Source organism: Somniosus microcephalus, chromosome 33 (genome assembly GCF_052327205.1).
Source record: "Somniosus microcephalus isolate GS21.2 chromosome 33, FLI_Smic_1.0, whole genome shotgun sequence".
Taxonomy (NCBI): Eukaryota; Metazoa; Chordata; class Chondrichthyes; order Squaliformes; family Somniosidae; genus Somniosus; species Somniosus microcephalus.
The window spans coordinates 20219681-20240526 of NC_141019.1; the positions used below are offsets into that span (position 1 = coordinate 20219681).

The 20846-nt window shown below is 47.5% G+C and overlaps 1 protein-coding gene across 1 annotated transcript; it reads left to right on the forward strand.

Annotated features, from left to right (window-relative positions):
* Positions 1-8731: 8731 nt before the first annotated feature.
* On the forward strand, positions 8732-10599 carry LOC147096991 (protein reprimo-like). The gene has a single exon (XM_085972556.1). The coding sequence runs from the start codon at positions 9120-9122 to the stop codon at positions 9426-9428; it is 309 nt and encodes a 102-aa protein (XP_085828682.1). The 5' UTR covers positions 8732-9119; the 3' UTR covers positions 9429-10599.
* Positions 10600-20846: the final 10247 nt, after the last annotated feature.

Here is a 20846-nt window from a genome sequence, read left to right on the forward strand (position 1 = left end):
TTTGGCCCATATCCCTTAATACCTTTGGTTAGCAAAAAGCTATCAATCTCCAATTTAAAATTAACAATTGATCTAGCATCAAGAGAAAAGAGAGTTTTTGCAGAAGAGAGTTCCAAACTTCTACCACCCTTTGTGTGTAGAAGTGTTTTCTAATTTCACTCCTGAAAGGTCTGGCTCTAATTTTTAGACTCTGCCCCCAGTCCTAGAATCCCCAACCAACGGTTCTCTCTAGCTACCCTATCTGTTCCCCATAATATCTTGAAAACTCGATCAAATCACCCCTTAAACATCTAAATACCAAAGAATACAACCCTAGTTTGTGTAATCTCTCCTCGTAACTTAACCCTTGAAGTCCGGGTATCATTCTGGTAAACCTACGCTGCACTCGCTCCAAGGCCAATATATCCTTCCTAAGGTGTGGTGCCCAGAACTGCTCACAGTGCTCCAGGTGTGGTCTAACCAGGGCTTTGTACAGCTGCAGCATAACTTCTACCCCCTTGTATTCTCGTCCTCGAGATATAAAGGCCAGCATTCCATTAGCCTTTGATTATTTTCTGTACCTGTTCATGACATTTTAATGCTCTATGTACCTGGACCCCCAAGTCTCTTTGGACCTCCACTGTTTCTAGCGTAAAGAAAAAGAATGAACTCGCATTTCTATAGCGCTTTTCACCACCTCATGACATCCCAAAGTGCTTTACAGCCAATGAAGTACTTTTGAAGTGTAGTCAGTGTTGTAATGTAGGAAACGCAGCAGCTAATTTGCGCACAGCAAGATCCCACAAACAGTAATGAGATAACGGCCAGATCATCTGTTTTTTTAGTGATGTTAGTTGAGGGATAAATATTGGCCAGGGCACCAGAGAGAACTCCAAAATGGTGCCGTGATCTTTTTTACATTCACCTGAGAGAGCAGACGGGGCCTCGGTTTAACATCTCATCCAAAAGACGACACCCCCCAACAGTGCAGCTCTCCCTCAGCACTGCACTGGAATGTCAGCCTTGATTTTGTGCTCGAGTCGCTGGAGTGGGACTTGAACCCACAACCTTCTGACTCAGAGGGGAGAGTGCTGCCCACTGAGCCACAGCTGACATCCTTTAAGGATTCAGGGAGGGCCGAATTCTGAAGGATGGAAGCATTGTGTCATTGACGTGGGGGATTGTTTGCATGTTGGCACACACAATTTGAACATTCAGCGAGTGCAAGCCCTTTATGTTCAGGGAGTCGAGGGTATTGATTGTGGCAGTTCACAAAGCAACGGAGGGTGGTGTTGTGTATGTACCTTTAAGGGAATAACTGGTCTCAGACTGCAGTACCGGCAGTGACCACCCCTGTATAAAAGGCCCTAGCAGGCTTCTGTAGTTTCAGTTTCCAGGTTGTCTCCATTCAGTAAAGACTTGTTATAATCCACTCCTGCAGTCCGTGTCTCCATTATACACGGACATAATAGGTGGCATCTATTGCGCCCAGCACCTTGGGAAAACCAGCAACCCCATGACACTGGATGGCCCGATCTCGCCGCTAACATGCCGTGATGCCAGACTGGATGAATTCCCCAGCTCTCCTGTATCGTGCCAGTCACCTGACAAACACATGCCCAGACAGCACCCGGGGCGACATTGCACAGATTGCCCGTGGTTGCCTGAAATGATGTTGGTGCTACCAAGGTTGAGTACAGTGGTGACCTTCATAGGCACAGTCAGGGCAGTGTGGGCAGATGACTATGACTGCAAGCCATCATGCAGCAGATGGCAGTATTCCCCGATTGTCTCTTTGGTGAAGTGCACTCTTCTGATACACATCTCCTCACTTCAGGTCCTCAGAGGACCTATTTTGCCCATATATTCGTTGGGAGGCGGCAATGTCTTGAAGTGTGCATCCTCCTCAAATGCTGCCTCGGTCTCCTTTCCTCCATTGCCTCCTGCTCCTCCTCCACACAAAGATATGCCCAGTGGGAGTCCCATACCTGCCTCTGTGAAACTCTCGCTGTGGGTGGGGGTGGGGGGTGGAGGAGAGGGGTTGTATAGTCCCACAAGCCATCTGAGGTAAGCCCAGCACTGTCTAAGGGCAAGTAAACTCATTCCCAGTTCTAGTAATCAGCAGGCAAAGGTTGGACTGTCTTCATGTTCAATAGTTCCTCAATTAGAATCATAGAATAAGAACAACAACAACAACTTGTATTTACATAGCGCCTTTAATGTAGTAAAACATACCAAGGCGCTACACAGGAGTATTTTAAGACAAAAAATTTGACACCGAGCCACATAAGGATAAATTAGGGCAGGTGACCAAAAGCTTGGTCAAAGAGGTAGGTTTTAAGGAGCGTCTTAAAGGAGGAGAGAGAGGTAGAGAGGCGGAGAGGTTTAGGGAGGGAATTCCAGAGCTCAGGGCCCAGGCAACAGAAGGCAAGGCCACAGCACAGTACAGCACAGAAGGAGGCCATTCGGCCCATCGAGTCTGTGCCGGCTCTGTCGAAGAACAATCCAGTCAGTCCCACTCCCCCGCTCTTTCCCCATATCCCTGCCATTGTTTCTCCTTCAAGTATTTATCCAATTCCCTTTTGAAGGCGACTATTGAATCTGTCTCCACCGCCCTATCAGGCAGCGCATTCCAAATCCTCACCACTTGCTGCGTAAAAAATTTGGCCAGTCTCAGCTGACCCTGCCCATTCTAGGTGACCCCTAGTGCATTGTGAAGGTAACTTCTGGAAATTCATGGCGAGGGTGCCACTGACCCTCATTTCAATTTATTTCAATTTGCTCTGTGGGGACTTGGTGGGAGGATCAGGGGCAGGGCACAAACACAATCGCAAATTTACGGCCCATTGTTATTAGGGCAGAAAACCGGCAGGATTGATTTCTGTTGCAACTCGCAGGCCAAAGTAAAAATATTTGCTCCAATTTTCGGCCTCAGAAATGCCAATAATGGTGTCGTATTTCTGGGCCTGTGTTTCTACGGCTTCGAGGATCCAGCCACAGGTCAGTCACCAGCAGGAACCAAGCAGTAGTTAAATCCACAAATCATGAATCACCCCAAAGAAATCAAGGCCTATAGGGGACACAATTACTGTACAATTAATAACTAATTCACTGTACTATTTATATTGCAGTCAAGGATAACAATTGTTAATATAATCATCACAAACAGAATAATAACAGTTTCAGAATGACAATGACATAGCATTAATCGTGTTCAATTTAACATACTGTTAAACCCAATTCAGCATTACAATATCACAACTCAGTCGGTTTCAACTTAACATTGGACATCAGTTTCAAGAATGGCTGGATGTACTTGGCAAATTTAGTCCTTTTCGTCTTTTATAGCAGGTACCTATATGCAGTCAGCAGTTGAATTGGCCGGTTCCTTTCTAGACTGTCCAACTAGGATGTCACTCAACCATATATCTAGATCTAACACTGAACCCAGTTTAAATATAAGATAGTCACTAATAAATCCAATTAGGAATTCAGGAGAAACGTCTTTCCGCAGAGAGTGGCAAGAATGGGGAATTCTCCAGCTGAGGTGCGTAAATAGCAGAGATACACTTAAGGGAAAACTAGATAGGTACATAAGGGCGAAAGGAATAAGAACGTAAGAACATAAGAATTAGGAGCAGGAGTAGGCCATACGGCCCCTCGAGCCTGCTCCACCATTCAATAAGATCATGGCTGATCATCCACTTCAACTCCACTTTCCCACCCGATCTCCATATCCCTCGATTCCCCTAGAGTCCAAAAATCTATTGATCTCAGCCTTGTATATACTCAATGATGCAGCATCCACAGCCCTCTGGGGCAGAGAATTTCAAAGATTCATAACCCTCTGAGTGGAGAAATTCCTCCTCATCTCGGTCTTAAATGGCCGGCCCCTTATCCTGAGACTATGCCCCCTAATTCTAGACACTCCAGCCAGGGGAAACAACCTCTCAGCATCTACCTTGTCAATCCCCCTCAGAATCTGGTATGTTTCAATGAGATCACCTCTCATTTGAATAGTAGGATATGTTGACAGGGTGAGATGAGGTAAGGTGGGAGGAGGCTCGTGAGGAGCATAAACACCAGCACAGATGGGCCAAATGGCCTGTTTCTACGCTGTAAAATTCTATGTATATTACATACAGTATTCATCGGAACACTAGGAGTAGGCCATTCAACCCTTCGAGCCTGGTCCACCATTTAATTAGATCATGGCTGATCTGCCACTTCAGCTCCATTTACCCGCCTTATCTCCATATACCTAGATACTCTCACCTAACAAAAATAATCTATACCAGGACAGAAAGCCAAAGCACCAGTAGACCAAACGTGCAGGCAAGTCACATTGAACTATCACACTGTCGCCAATGCTGACTCCTCAGATACATGTACTGTTCATATTTTTTTCCAATAGGGGGCGAAACATTGCAGTGGAAATGACTGGAATGCTGTTCGACTGCAGCTAGTGGTTGGGGACTGACTCAGAGCTGGCAGATTCTACACCACTCTCCGGGTGCCAAGCGTACCCAGAGCTCTGCCCAGCAGCTTCGGTGCTGGTTCAATTTACAGCCAAAGGCACAGATATCTAGCTCTCTCTTAGCATTAAAAAGACTTAGAGTGTTGATCCATTGCACCGCTTGGAAGCTTTTTACTTCACACTGTTTAGACCACACCTGGAGCACTGTGAGCAATTCTGGGCACCACACCTTAGGAAGGATATATTGGCCTTGGAGGGAGTGCAGCGTAGGTTTATACCAGAATAATACCTGGACTTCAAGGATTAAATTATGAGGTGAGATTACACAAACTAGGGTTGTATTCCCTGGAATTTAGAAGGTTAAGGGGTGACTTTATCAAAGTTTTCAGGATATTAAGGGGAACAGATAGGGTCGATAGAGAGAAACTATTTCCGCTGGTTGGGGATTCTAGGACGAGGGGGCATCGTCTAAAAATTAGAGCCAGACCTTTCAGGAGTGAAATTAGGAAACACTTCTACACAGAAAGGGTGGTAGAAGTTTGGAACTCTCTTCCGCAAACGGCAATTGATGCTCGATCAATTGTTAATTGTAAATCAGAGATTGATAGCTTTTTGTTAAATAAAGGTATTAAGGGATATGGACCAACGGTGGGTATATGGAGTTAGGTCACAGATCAGCCATGATCTCATTGAATGGCGGAACAGGTTTGAGGGGCTGAATGGCCTCCTCCTGTTCCCCTGTAACAGGCTCGAGGGGCTGAATGGCCTCCTCCTGTTCCCCTGTAACAGGCTCGAGGGGCTGAATGGCCTCCTCCTGTTCCCGTGTAACAGGCTCGAGGGGCTGAATGGCTTCCTCCTGTTCCCCTGTAACAGGCTCGAGGGGCTGAATGGCCTCCTCCTGTTCCCGTGTAACAGGCTCGAGGAGCTGAATGGCCTCCTCCTGTTCCTAATGAAACAGGCCTGAGGGGCTGAATGGCCTCCTCCTGTTCCCCTGTAACAGGCTTGAGGGGCTGAATGGCCTCCTCCTGCTCCTGTGTAAAGGCTCGAGGGGCTGAATGGCCTCCTCCTGTTCCTAATGAAACAGGCCTGAGGGGCTGAATGGCTTCCTCCTGTTCCTAATGTAACAGGCTCAAGGGGGCTGAATGGCCCCCTCCTGTTCCCATGTAACAGGCTCGAGGGGCTGAATGGCCTCCTCCAGTACCTGTGTAACAGGCTCGAGGGGCTGAATCGCCTCCTCCTGTTCCCGTGTAACAGGCTCGAGGGGCTGAATGGCCTCCTCCTGTTCCCGTGTAACAGGCTCGAGGGGCTGAATGGCCTCCTCCTGTTCCCGTGTAACAGGCTCGAGGGGCTGAATGGCCTCCTCCTGTTCCCATGTAACAGGCTCGAGGAGCTGAATGGCCTCCTCCTGTTCCCGTGTAACAGACTCGAGGGGCTGAATGGCCTCCTCCTGTTCCCGTGTAACAGGCTCGAGGGGCTGAATGGCCTCCTCCTGTTCCCGTGTAACAAGCTCGAGGGGCTGAATGGCCTCCTCCTGTTCCCATGTAACAGGCTGGAGGGGCTGAATGGCCTCCTCCTGTTCCCGTGTAACAAGCTCGAGGGGCTGAATGGCCTCCTCCTCTTCCTGTGTAACAGGCTGGAGAGGCTGAATGGCCTCCTCCTGTTCCTGTGTAACAGGCTCAAGGGGCTGAATGGCCTCCTCCTGTTCCCATGTAACAGGCTCGAGGGGCTGAATGGCCTCCTCCTGCTCCTGTGTAACAGGCTCGAGGGGCTAAATGGCCTCCTGCTGCTCCTGTGTAACAGGCTCGAGGGGCTGATTGGCCTCCCCCTGCTCCTGTGTAACAGGCTCGAGGGGCTGAATGGCCTCCTGCTGTTCCCGTGTAACAGGCTCGAGGGGCTGAATGGCCTCCTCCTGCTCCTGTGTAACAGGCTCGAGGGGCTGAATGGCCTCCTGCTGCTCCTGTGTAACAGGCTCGAGGGGCTGATTGGCCTCCTCCTGTTCCCATGTAACAGTCTCAAGTGGCTGAATGGCCTCCTCCTGCTCCTGTGTAACAGGCTCGAGGGGCTGAAGGCCTCCTCCTGTATAACAGGCTCGAGGGGCTGAATGGCCTCCTGCTTTCCTGTGTAACAGGCTTGAGGGGCTGAATGGCCTCCTCCTGCTCCTGTGTAACAGGCTCGAGGGGCTGAATGGCCTCCTCCTGCTCCTGTGTTATACCACAGCCTGCATGAAGCTAAAGGGGCAAGGCACTACATCCTGGTCTCACACTATCTGCCAGGATTCGAGTTGGGTAGCTTCCCACCCAAACGACACAACACGGTTTACATCAATGTGAAGCCCAAAAGGTGCAGTATAACTGGCCCATTGCAGTTTTGGTTTATCCTCCCACTCTTCCAGTTCAATTCACTTCACACAAATTCAAATATGCTGGGCAGAACACAAAGCTCTTCTCAGAATCCAGGCTGACACTCCAGTGCAGTGCTGAGGGAGTGCTGCCCTGTCGGAGGTGCCGTCTTTTGGATGAGACGTTAAACCGAGGCCCCGTCTGCCCTCCCAGGTGGACGCAAACGATCCCACGGCCACTATTTCGAAGGAGAGCAGGGGAGTTATCCCCAGTGTCCTCGGCCCAATATTTATCCCTTAATCAACATCACAAAAAAAATCAGATTCTCTGGCCGTTATCACATTGCTATTTGTGGGAGCTTGCTGTGCACAGATTGGCTGCCACGTTTCCTACATTGCAACAGTGACCACACTTCAAAATAAAGTACTCCATTGGCTGTAAAGTGCTTTGGGACATCCTGAGGTTGTAAAAGGTGCTATAGAAATGCAAGTCTTTCTTTCATAGAACCGGCCTTCAGAGCTCTGGAAAGGACTGTATTCAACAACAAACAACAACATGCATTTATATAGCGTCTTTTAATGTAGGAGGGTTATCAAACAAAATTTGACACCGAGCTACACAAGGAGGTTTTAGGACAGGTGACCAAAAGCTTGGTCTGAGAGGTAGGTTTTAAGGAATGTTTCAAAGGAGGAGCGAGAGGTAGAGAATTATAGAGAGGGAATTCTGGAGTTTAGGGCCTAGACAGCTGAAATCAGGGATCCACAAGAGGCCAGAATTGGAGGAGCGCAGAGATCTCGGAGGGTTGTGGAGCTGAAGGATGTCACAGAGAAAGGGAGGGGCGAGGCCATGGAGGGATTTGAACACGAGGATGAGAATTAACACACCGCAATTTAAAAGTCTCAACATACAATTTTCCATTGCAAACCCTTTGTCATATCTTGCACCCTGGCCTCTGATCAGTATAAACGCAAACTCAAAGATGATACCCCTAATTGACCTAATCATGAACGCACTGATGCAATGGTTACTGTGTATACTTAGAGGTAAGTGTGTTTGGTATTTTATTCAGGACTTGCCCTGTGGCTCAGTGGGTAGCACACTTACTTCTGAGTCATGAAGGTTGTGGGTTCAAGTCCCACTCCAGGGACTTGACCACATAATCCAGGCTGACACTCCAGTGCAGTGCTGAGGGAGTGCTGCACTGTCAGAGGTGCAGTCATTCGGATGAGATGTTAAACCAAGGCCCCGTCTGCTCTCTCAGGTGGACATAAAAGATCCCACTAGCACTATTTGGATGAGCACTTGAAATGCCACAGCATACAAGGCTACGGACCAAATGCTGGAATATGGGATTAGATTAGACAGGGCTTGATGGCCGGCATGGGCTGAAGGGCCTCGATCCGTGCTGTATGACTCTATATTTTGAAGAAGAGCAGGGGAGTTCTCCTCGGTATCCTGGGCAATATTTATCCCTCAATCAACATAACAAAAACAGATGATCCAAAGATGTGTGGGTTAGGTTGATTGGCCATGACAAAAATTGACCCTTAGTGTTAGGGGGGATTAAATACGGGGATAGGGCTTGGGTGGGATGGCTGTCAGTGTAGGGACCGGGTGCTAGGGTTTGGATGATCAGCCATGATCTCGTTGAATGGCAGAGCAGGCTCGAAGGGCCGAATGGCCTACTCCTGCTCCTAGTTTCTATGATCTGGTCATTTTTCACATTGCTTTTTGTGGGATCTTGCTGTATGCAAATTGGCTGCTGCATTTCCCACATTACAAGTGATAGTACTTCATTGGCTGTAAAGTGCTTTGTGACGTCCGGTGGCTGTGAAAGGTGCTATATAAATGCAAATCTTTCTTTCTCTCCACTACAACAGCTTGTAGCTGGCCATGTATCATCCCAAAGGACTGGGGAGGTGAGGAATGAAAGAAGATCTTACGTGGAGTGGTAAGACATTTAAGTTAAAGCCACGTCATCTGCACGGTCCGGTGCAGCAAGCTCCTGTTAAAAACCAGACACCTGACAGAACAGCCAATAACACCAGCTATTTCTTTGCCAGTGCTGAGGGGGGTTGGATTGCATCCCTCTCCCATAGAAAAAAATGGTTTAACCCAAACTAATATAAATCCCTTTTAAGTCAGTGAACCCGACAATGTGAAGGAGTGAACTGCCCGAGGACAGCCGAAGACTTGTCAGTGCTGCACAGACTCTTTCCACTTTGCATTGGCTCAAGGCAAACGAGAACTTTGCAACATTGGGCAAAGTGGGGGAAAGACCCTCGGCAGATGTGTGTGGATCTCGGTGTCATTCGCTTGAAACGATGAATTCGACTTGGCTAAGCAAGACGATGAACGATTCTGATGCTGTCCAGGCGGTTCTCAGGTGCTGCAATTACACCTGGGTCGTGAGTGATGAAGGGGCTGGGGTGACCGATCCAGACGAGCGCAACCTGTACACCATGAGAGTGGTCCAGATCGCGGTCCTCTGTGTCCTCTCGCTGACCGTCATCTTCGGCATCTTCTTCCTGGGCTGCAACCTGCTGATCAAGTCGGAGAGCATGATCAACCTACTGGTGAAGGACCGGAGACCTTCCAAAGAGGTGGAGGCTGTGGTCATCGGCTCATACTGAGGAGCAAGCTTAAAACAAACTTGGGGGAAAGAACAAGGAGAGTTTTTTGGTTACCACAAATGATGGTCCCTTCTGAAGGGAGAGAAACAACGAAAGTTGACTCTGGACTCCATGGAAGAGCTGTGAACTGGCCAGTAGAGTTTTCTGGAGGGCTTATGGTCACTCCAAGTTACCATCAAGAAAGATCACTCAGGAAAGTTGCACCTGGAGTGTAAGTAGGAGACAGATCTTTCCAAGCCTGTTCGAGATGTTCGGGCGTCATTTTCGAGATGAAGAAAAGCTTACGGGGGGGAAATAATGGACAATTGAACGATGTTTATTGCTGTGTAATGTGGGGAGATATTAGAGCTGAGCATCGCTTTCAGGAAGGTACTGATGGTTTAGAAATGAAATAAAGATTGGGGTCAGGGTAATGGGGAAATCTAGGTTGGTCCTATTGGATCAAACTATAAAATACTCCCCTCCCCCTCCCATGTTTTTGTGAAGAAAGAAAGACTTGCATTTCTATAGCGCCTTTCCCGACCACCGGACGTCCCAACGCGCTTTACAGCCAATGAAGTACTTTTGGAGTGTGGTCACTGTTGTAATGTGGGAAATGTCACGATTGTAATGTGGGAATGCGAAGGGTTTTCAAGTTAAACAATTAGGTTTAGGACAATTATCCAGTCTTATTGGCATGATTCATACCTCGGTGTATTTTATCAGCGACTTTGAGGAGCGCTTTCTCGCCCTTTCAAAGCTGCAACTGCATTGTGTCAGGTCCAAAGACACTCCCATGGTTAGAATTTCACTTTCTGATTCACTGTGCTGCGCAGTATATAATAGGCAAAAGCTAACACGCTCACCCCTGTCTGGCCCATGCATAGAATCATACAGCACAGAATGAGGCTATTCGGCCCATCGTGCCTGTGCCGGCTCTTTGAAAGAGCTCTCCAATTAATCCCACTCCCCCCTGCTCTTTCCCCACAGCCCTGCAGTTATTGTGAGACTTAGCATTTAATTCTGTCAGTCTAATTTTTTTTCTAAGCGAGGATTCTGTTACCAAGAAAGAATTTAGATTGGGAACCTGTATTTGATTATTTTTTTAAATCACTAACATTGTAGCACAACTTTTCCTTGTATCCTGTGTTGAAATCACTGACAATAAATGAATCTGTCGTTTTTGAATTGTTGCAGTTGTTTCTCTGAAATCCGAAAAGCACTTTTAACAAGGCTGGACTAAAAAAAGCCTCTTCTATTTCCTTGCATTGGTATTGACAAGTCCTCTGACCTGATCGATCACTGATCAATACTGAACGAGTGAAACTGACCCGAAATTGACAAATGGCTGGCTGTTACTGCTGAGTACTTGTCCTCTTTGGTTGGTGATAGATACAAAGTTTAATTCTCTCTCCACAAACGTGTGCCTGTTGCATTTATAGGTCACCAGATCTACAGTGTGAATGTTATTGTGCATCAGTGGTACAGAGCGCATTGGAAGATGGCATTCTGAGCTGGTGTTGGGATCGGGCACAAAAAAAAGGACCAAAAAACTATCCCATTAAAAGTTTTAAAAATATTTTAATTTTGCATAATTTCTAACACAAGTAGTCGTTCTTGAGGGGGGAGGTAGATTTCCTCGGTGTAAAAAGAACATGCTTAAGATTTTGCTACACATAGCAGACCAACGACATCTTTCCCTCCCTACCCTCCCAGGTAGCTACTATTCTCTTTAATTCTACTATCTCCCAGATACCAATGGGCAAGGTTAGAATCCTGCAGAAAAATATCCACAGCCTTATAATTGTTGCGAGAGTACGAGTCTAGGTGGCGTAGAGGAGCAAAGGGATCTGGGAGTACAAATACACAAATCACTAAAAGTTGCGACACAGGTTAGCAAGGCCATAAAAAAGCAAACCAAGCACTAGGGTTTATTTCTAGAAGGATAGAATTGAAAATAAAGAAGTTATGCTAAACCTGTATCGAACCTTGGTTAGATCACACTTACAGAGTACTGTGTACAGTTCTGGTCGCCGTATTATAAAAAGGCTATAGAGGCACTGGAGAGGGTGCAGAGAAGATTTACAAGGATGATACCAGAAATGCGAGGGTATACATATCAGGAAAGGATGAAAAGGCTGGGTCTCGTTTCTCTTGAAAAGAGAAGGCTGAGGGGTGACCTAATAGAGGTCTATAAAATTATGAAAGGTTTTGATAGAGTGGATACAGAGAGAATGTTTCCACTTGTGGGGAAGAGCAAAACTAGAGACCATCAATATAAGATAGTCACCAAGAAATCCAATAGGGAATTCAGGAGAAACTTCTTTACCCAGAGAGTGGTGAGAATGTGGAACTCGCTACCACAGGGAGTGGTTGAAGCGAATAGTATCGATGCATTTAAGGGGAGGCTGGACAAGCATATGAGGGAGAAGGGAATAGAGGGTTAGGCTGATAGATTTAGATGAGGAAAGACGGGAGGAGGCTTGAGTGGAGCATAAACACCGGCATGGACTGGTTGGGCCGAATGGCCTGTTTCTGTGCCGTATATCTGACGTAATCCTATTTAATGGTGCTAAATGGGATATATGCACCAGTAAAGTTGCGACTGAAAGAACATTTACAATGCCACAGTATTACCGATCACGTGGTGCTGTTATGCTTCAAGCTGCAGTGCCCATCATAATCAGCTATAATACCCAACACAGCGTCACGCCACCCATACCTTGCAATCATGCTCAGCATGCAACACCAGGCAAATAACCTTATGCAAAACGATTTGGTGGATCTGCTTTATAAAGCTGCCTTTTAGAGCTAAGCACCAAAAAGAAAACGTGTTTGTTAATAATGATTTTATTATGGGCTGTCTTTTGCACAGGGCGATTTTAGAAACACTTCTTACTCTGCATATTTTCCCTGAATGTTCAGTGGCCGAATGCACCACTTTTCCTCTGTTCTTAAATGTGTGCTACTGAACTGCACAGATGAGGACGTTGAGGCCTTAGTCTGTATCCAGCCAAGGCAGCGGTTGAGACGCGACATTTGGCCTCAGTACCATTGGGCAAGGGAGGGGGAAATAAATCAGCCAGGGGTCCTCATAGAATCATAGAATATTACAACACAGGAGGAGGCCGTTTGGCCCATCGTGCCTGTGCCGGCACTTTGAAAGAGCTTCCAATTAGTCCCACTCCCCCCGGCTCTTTCCCCACAGCCCTGCACATTGTCTCCCCTTCACATATTTATCCAATTCCCTTTTGAAAGATACGACTGAATCTGCTTCCTTTCAGGCAGTGCATACCAGAGCATACCAGTGCATACCGCTGCTTAAAAAAATTCTCCTCATCTCCCCTCTGGTTTTTTTGCTAATTACTTTAAATCTGTGTCCTCTGGTTACTGACCCTCCTCCCACTGGAAACAGTTTCTCCCTATTTACTCTATCAAAGCCCCTCATAATTTTGAACGCCTCTATCAAATCTCCCCTTAACATTCTCTGCTCGAAGGAGAACAATCCCAGCTTCTCCAGTCTCTCCACATCACTGAAGTCCCTCATCTCTGGAACCATTCTGGTCAATCTCCCCTTAACCTTCTCTGCTCCAAGGAGAACAATCCCAGCTTCTCCAGTCTCTCCACATCACTGAAGTCCCTCATCCCTGGAACCATTCTGGTCAATCTCTCCTTAACCGTCTCTGCTCTAAGAAGAACAATCCCAGCTTCTCCAGTCTCTCCACATCACTGAAGTCCCTCATCCCTGGTACCATTCTGGTCAATCTCCCCTTAACCTTCTCTGCTCTAAGGAGAACAATCCCAGCTTCTCCAGTCTCTCCACATCATTGAAGTCCCTCATCCCTGGTACCATTCTGGTCAATCTCCCCTTAACCTTCTCTGCTCTAAGGAGAACAATCCCAGCTTCTCTAGTCTCTCCACATCACTGAAGTCCCTCATCTCTGGAACCATTCTGGTCAATCTCCCCTTAACCTTCTCTGCTCTAAGGAGAACAATTCCAGCTTCTCCAGTCTCTCCACATCACTGAAGTCCCTCATCCCTGGAACCATTCTGGTCAATCTCCCCTTAACCTTCTCTGCTCTAAGGAGAACAATTCCAGCTTCTCCAGTCTCTCCACATCACTGAAGTCCCTCATCCCTGGTACCATTCTAGTAAATCTCCCCTTGACCTTCTCTGCTCTAAGGAGAGCAATCCCAGCTTCTCCAGTCTCTCCACATCACTGAAGTCCCTCATCCCTGGTACCATTCTAGTAAATCTCCCCTTAACCTTCTCTGCTCCAAGGAGAACAATCCCAGCTTCTCCAGTCTCTCCACATCACTGAAGTCCCTCATCCCTGGAACCATTCTGGTCAATCTCTCCTTAACCGTCTCTGCTCTAAGAAGAACAATCCCAGCTTCTCCAGTCTCTCCACATCACTGAAGTCCCTCATCCCTGGTACCATTCTGGTCAATCTCCCCTTAACCTTCTCTGCTCTAAGGAGAACAATCCCAGCTTCTCCAGTCTCTCCACATCATTGAAGTCCCTCATCCCTGGTACCATTCTGGTCAATCTCCCCTTAACCTTCTCTGCTCTAAGGAGAACAATCCCAGCTTCTCTAGTCTCTCCACATCACTGAAGTCCCTCATCTCTGGAACCATTCTGGTCAATCTCCCCTTAACCTTCTCTGCTCTAAGGAGAACAATTCCAGCTTCTCCAGTCTCTCCACATCACTGAAGTCCCTCATCCCTGGAACCATTCTGGTCAATCTCCCCTTAACCTTCTCTGCTCTAAGGAGAACAATTCCAGCTTCTCCAGTCTCTCCACATCACTGAAGTCCCTCATCCCTGGTACCATTCTAGTAAATCTCCCCTTGACCTTCTCTGCTCTAAGGAGAGCAATCCCAGCTTCTCCAGTCTCTCCACATCACTGAAGTCCCTCATCCCTGGTACCATTCTAGTAAATCTCCCCTTGACCTTCTCTGCTCAAAGGAGAACAATCCCAGCTTCTCCAGTCTCTCCACATCACTGAAGTCCCTCATCCCTGGAACCATTCTAGTAAATCTCCCCTTAACCTTCTCTGCTCTAAGGAGAACAATCCCAGCAACTCCAGTCTCTCCACATCACTGAAGTCCCTCATCCCTGGTACCATTCTAGTAAATGTCCCCTTAACCTCCTCTGCTCTAAGGAGAACAATCCCAGCTTCTCCAGTCTCTCCATGTAACTGAAGTCCCTCATCCCTGGTACCATTCTAGTAAATCTCCGCTGCACCCTCTCCAAGGCCTTGACCTCATTCCTAAAGTGTGGCACCCACAATTGGTCCTGTTCCTGATTGCTATTTGTAAATCGTGCTGGAAGGTGAAAGGAGTAAAAACTCACTTTGGGGGGTGGCACAGAATGAGTTGTATCGCATTGTCCGCCTGCCATACGCCCTGCCGAATAATCAGCTCTGTTGAAGTCAGTAGACCTGAATATTTGGCGGGGCGTATAACGGGAGGCCGAGGCAGTGCCAGCCGTTTTACATCACCGCCCAAGACGATTTTCTGCCCCCAAGTGTCTGCAGAATTGGGCTCAGCTGCGATGCCCTCCATGGCCAACTGGCCCAGTAACACTCTGGGGGTCATTTTCGTCTTCACTGCTTGGGCAGAAAGCCCCTTCTAGAACACGCCCAATCTCCCTTTCCATTCATTTTGATGGGTGGCCGATTTGCAACGCAAGTTGGAAATCTACCCCTCCCAGTCTAGGATGGCATGAGAAGCACGGCTAATTGGGCAAGACGCCAACCCATGGAACTGTGCGCCAGCAAAACGCACCACCTTTTAAGAGAGAAGACGTATAGAAGAGTACGTTTTACAAATTTGTGCTCTCAGCATAAGGCTCTGCCCATTGGAAGCACATATTAGAGACTCAGGGTTGGAGGTCAACAGGGTAGGACGTCCCATCCTGACCTCCATTCCCGACATGCTCTTATAGCCAGCAACGCTCCAGGCCAGAGTGCAAATTCCCAAAATAGACCCCATACTGTATGTAATTGCAAATAACTGGCATTGAGTTTAAGGTTGTCATTCAGTCTGCTTCACCTCTGTGGTTTGACAGCGTCAGACTTGCTTTATTGAATTAGAGCCACCTAACTCACTGCCAGTCAGCTGCTAGCCTGCATGTACATTAACGTAAGAGTCTGCGGCAAAGATTACATTACATAGCACATTTTAAATGTAATGTTCCATCATTTGACCCATCTGATCCTAGGACTCACTCACCAGCATGAAGCATATAATTTAGAATGCTTTAACATGCTAATAAGTAAAAACGGAATTACACTTTTTAACATAGCAATCTACCTGCTCAATGACTATTATTAGGAAATGAGTGATCTATGAATTTCAAAATTGTTGTTTGATTGATATTTTCACTTGTATGCCACTGTAAGTGTAGGTTCCTATTGTGTGCAGGTTTGGCTCTGCCCTATTCCTTTTCTATAATGTCATAGAGTCCTAACGGCACAGAAGGAGGCCATTCGGCCCATCAAGTCCGTGCCGGCTCTCTGTGGAGCAATCCAGCCAGTCCCATTCCCCCGCTCTATCCCCGTGGCCCTGCAAGTTTATTTCCCTCAAGTGCCTATCCAGTCTCCCCTTGAAAACATTGAGTGTCTCCGCTTCCACCACTTCCGTCGGCAGCGAGTTCCAGGTCCCCACCACTCGCTGCGTAAAAAAGTTTTTCCTCACATCCCCCCTGTATCTCTTGCCCAAAACCTTAAATCTGTGTCCCCTAGTCCTTGTACCATCAACTAGTGGGAACAGCCTTTCCCCGTCTAGCCTATCCAAACCCGTCATAATCTTGTACACCTCTATCAAATCACCCCGCAACCTCCTTTGCTCTAATGAAAACAAATCCAGCTTCTCCAACTTGTCCTTGTAGCTAAGATCCCCCATCCCCGGAACCATTCTGGGAAATCTCCTCTACACCCTCTCAAGGGCCTTCACATCCTTCCTAAAGCGTGGTGACCAGAACTGGACGCAATACTCCAGTTGTGGCCTAACCAGCGCTTTATAAAGGTTCAGAATAATAACTTCTCTACTTTTGTACTCAATACCTCTATTTATGAAGCCCAAGATCCCATATGCTTTGCTAACCACTCTCTCAATATGTCCTGCCACCTTCAGGGACCTATGCACATTAACTCCCAGGTCTCTCTGTCCCTGCACACTCTTTAAAACTGTGCCATTAAGTGTATATTGCCTCTCCCTGTTCCTTCTGCCAAAATGCATCACCTCACACTTCTCTGTATCAAATTCCATCTGCCACTTGTCTGCCCATTCTGCTAGCCTTTCTATGTCCTGTTGCAGTCGATTGGTATCATCCTCACTGTTTGCCACCCCCCCCCCCCCACCCCCCCCCACCATGTCATCGGCAAATTTAGAAATCCTACTCTGTATTCCAATATCCAGGTCATTTATATATATCAAAAAAGCAGTGACCCCAGCACTGACCCTTGGGGAGCACCACTGCCTACCATCCTCCAGTCTGAAAAACAGCCATTTACCACAGCTCACTGTCAAATCCATGTTGGCTCTCCTTAATTAGCTTAAACCTCTCCAAGTGCCAGTTAATTTTTTCCTTGATTATTGTTTCTAAAACTTTACCCACCACTGATGTTAAACTGACCGGCCTCTAGTTACTAGGATTGTCCTTACACCCTTTCTTGAACAATGATGTCACATTTGCCACTTTCGAATCCTCAGGCACCTCCCCCGCATTTAGGGAAGATTGGAAAATTATGGCAAGCCCTTCCGGTATCTCCTCCCCCAATTCCCTTATCAACCTGGGATGCAAGCCATCTGGACCAGGCAACTTGTCCACTCTAAGCATACCCAGCCTTTCTAGTAGGCTGGGGTGGAGATCACCTCTTACAGAAGGTAAGTACTGCAGGAAATACAGGGACAGAGTGATCTCCTGGACGAGTTTCGATCGCCTAGATGGGTCGGAGAGGAATTTCCCAGATTTTTTCTCCCAAATTGGCCATTGGGTTTTTTATCTGGTTTTTCGCCTCTCCCGGGAGATCACATGGGTTCGGGTGGGATGGAGAGTGAAAGTAGATTTGAGGTTAGGATCAGATCAGCCATGATCTTATTGAATGGCAGAGCAGGCTCGAGGGGCCGATTGGCCTACTCCTGCTCCTATTTCTTATGTCCTTATATCCTGTCTATCAATTTTCACCCCTTCCATTACTTCTACCTTTTGCACTTCCACTGATATTTTCTCTGGTGTGGGTACTATGTGTTAAATCCGTGAATCTTGATGTATGGTGTCCTTCAATAAATAGACAGAGACTGCAGAGGAACAATCAACAGGTGTTTACTGGATGAGGGTTACTCTAAACTAACAGTACAGATCCCTACTCAGGGTTTATATACAGGTGTGGTCACTGCCGGTACTGCAGTATACAGGAGCTGTAAAAAGTAGTTCTCCCCTTAAAGGTACATACACTACAATTCCTCCCCTTTTAGATTAACAGTACCATAACATTCATTTCACAATTAGCATTTTTAACATGCAACATTAACTGAAAATAGTCCATTTATAAATTCAGTCTTTGGGGCGGCTTCCTGATCCTTTCTGGATGGCGCCTTTCCAGAGTGTCTTGCTCTTGGTGCGGAGGCGATTCTGGCCCCCTGTCGTCGGTTGGTTCATCAGCTTCCGATGCTACTGTTTCTGGGGTAGATGCTACCTGTATGTCAGGTTCATCACCAGGTACGCGAGACATGGGGTTGACTCGTTCCTGTGACTCTAGGATCTGGTCGACATGGCGTCTCACAATGTTCTCCCCAACATCCACTGTGTACATTAGTGGCCCCTGCCGTGTGCATATCGTTCCTGGTTGCCATTTCTCTGTTCGGTAGTCGCGGGCCAAGACTGGTTGCCCTACATTGAAGCTCCTTGTCAGCTTCTCATTGATGTGCTGGAATTGCTTATTCTCAACATCTCTTCGTACATTTGGTCTGAGCAAATCCAGACGCGATCTCAACCTTCGGTTAAAGAACATCATGGCCGGGGTCTGGTTGGTGACTGCATGTGTCGCATTTCTGTAGGCTAACAGGAAATTGTCCACCTTATGCTGCAGTGGAATGTCGTCATCGCACATGGCCCTTACTGCCTTTTTAAAGGTTTGTACGAACCTCTCAGCCAATCCATTTGTGGCTGGATGATACGGGGCGGATGTGTAATGCCATACCCCATTCCTTTTCATAAATTTCCGAAACTCTTCGGACACAAACTGTGGTCCGTTATCAGAGCAAATCTGCTCTGGCAAGCCGTTCCTGGCAAATATGGTCTGTAGGACTGCAATCGTTTTCTCTGTAGTGGTGGAGGACATTTTGATCACCTCAGGCCATTTCGAGTGCGCATCCACGGCTATTAAAAACATTGAGTCCATGAATGGACCAGCAAAATCAATATGCACCCGTTGCCATGGAGAGGAGGGCCACTCCCATGGGTGTAGAGGGGCATGTGGTGGTGCATTTTGGACCTTCTGGCATCCTGAGCAGCTCTTTGTCAGGTCCTCGATTTGCTGATCGATCCCCGGCCACCACACATAAGCCCTAGCAAGGCTTTTCAATTTCACCCCTCCCAGATGGCCTTCGTGAAGCTCATTGAGCACTCTCTCCCTTAACTTGGGTGGAATTACCACTCGGGATCCACACATCAAGGTCCCCTGGCATACTGACAGCTGTTCTCTTCTGGATGAGAATGCTGGCAACAGTGAGTCGCCATGTGCTGGCCATCCCTTCACCATCAAATCATATACCCGAGACAGTGTCGGGTCATTTCGGGTCTCCTTCTCTATATCAGCGTTAGTTACTGGCAAGCGTTCAATTATAGTCGAATGAAATATTTCGACAGGGTCCACTGCTGGTGCTTCCTCCGCAGTAGGCAGTGGCAGGCGTGATAGCCCATCAGCGTTTCCATGCTGTTTCGTGCCCTTATACTCTATTTCATATTGGTGCGCCCCTAGAAAAAGGGACCATCTTTGTAGTCGTTGCGCAGTCATCACCGGAACGCCCTTCCTTGGATTAAAGATGGAGACAAGTGGTTGGTGGTCAGTCAGCAAGGTGAACTTCTGCCTGTGCAGATAGTGATTGAACTTTTTCACTCCCCACACTAGGCTGAGGGCCTCCCTGTCAATCTGGGCGTAGTTACGCTCGGCTGAGGTTAGTGACCGAGACGCAAAGGCTACTGGCCTCTCCGAGCCGTCCGGGAATTTGTGCGACAGCAACGCTCCAATACCATAGGGTGATGCATCACACGCCAACTGAATTGGTAGTGCTGGGTTGAAATGAGCCAACACCTCTTTTGATGTGATCAATTGTTTGCACTTCTGGAAAGCTCATTTACATTCGTCATTCCACTTCCATGGTACCCCCGTTTGCAGTAGGGTGTTCAGTGGGTGTAGTACTGTAGACAAATTCAGCAAGAACTTATGGTAGTAGTTCACCAGCCCGAGGAACGACCTCAGTTGTGACACATTTTCCGGTGCTGGAGCCTTGACTACTGCCTCAATCTTTTCAGGGGACTTATGTAACCCCCCTTCATCAATAACGTGGCCACAATACGAGATCTGCTTCTGGAAAAACTCGCCTTTGTGGCGATTAGCTCGGAGCCCATATTCCTTCAATCTAGTGAGCACCTGCTCCAGGTTGGCGAGGTGATCACTGTCATTTTTGCCCATGACCAGGATGTCGTCCAAATAACACTGGGTCCCTGGAATCCCTTGCAGGACTTGATCTATTGCCCTTTGCCAAATAGCCGGAGCTGATGCTACCCCGAACACCAGCCGATTGTATTGGTAGAGACCTTTATGAGTGTTGATCGTGAGGTACTGTTTCGAGGCTTCTTCTACCTCCATTTGCAGGTACGCCTGGGCCAGATCAATCTTTGTGAAGCGTTTTCCTCCAGATAGCGAGGCGAAAATATCTTCAATCCGCGGAAGCGGATATTGTACCGTCTGAAGGACTGGGTTCACTGTCACCTTAAAGTCCCCACAGATGCGAACCTTCTTTGGTTCCCCAGGCATATTACTCAACGACCTCTTCATTGCAGGAACGATGGGTGTAGCCCACTCGCTCCAGTCCACTTTGGACAGTACTCCAGAACGTTCCAAACCTTCCAGCTCTGCTTCGACGGCTGGTCGGATCGCTTAAGGCACCGGTCTGGCCTTAAAAAACTTTGGGCTTGCATTTTCCTCTATTTTGATCATCGCTGTTATGCCTTTTAGTGTTCCGAGTCCCTCCTGGAACACTTCTTGTGTGTCAGTTAGCATTTTTGACAGTCGTCCAGGTGTGATGTCGTCATCCTTTTTGGCATCTACAGTCAGTGCTTGTATGGAATGCCAATCTAGCCGTATCTTCCGGATCCATTCATGTCCTAGTGGTGGTGGTCCTCCATCTGGCAATACATATAGGTCCAT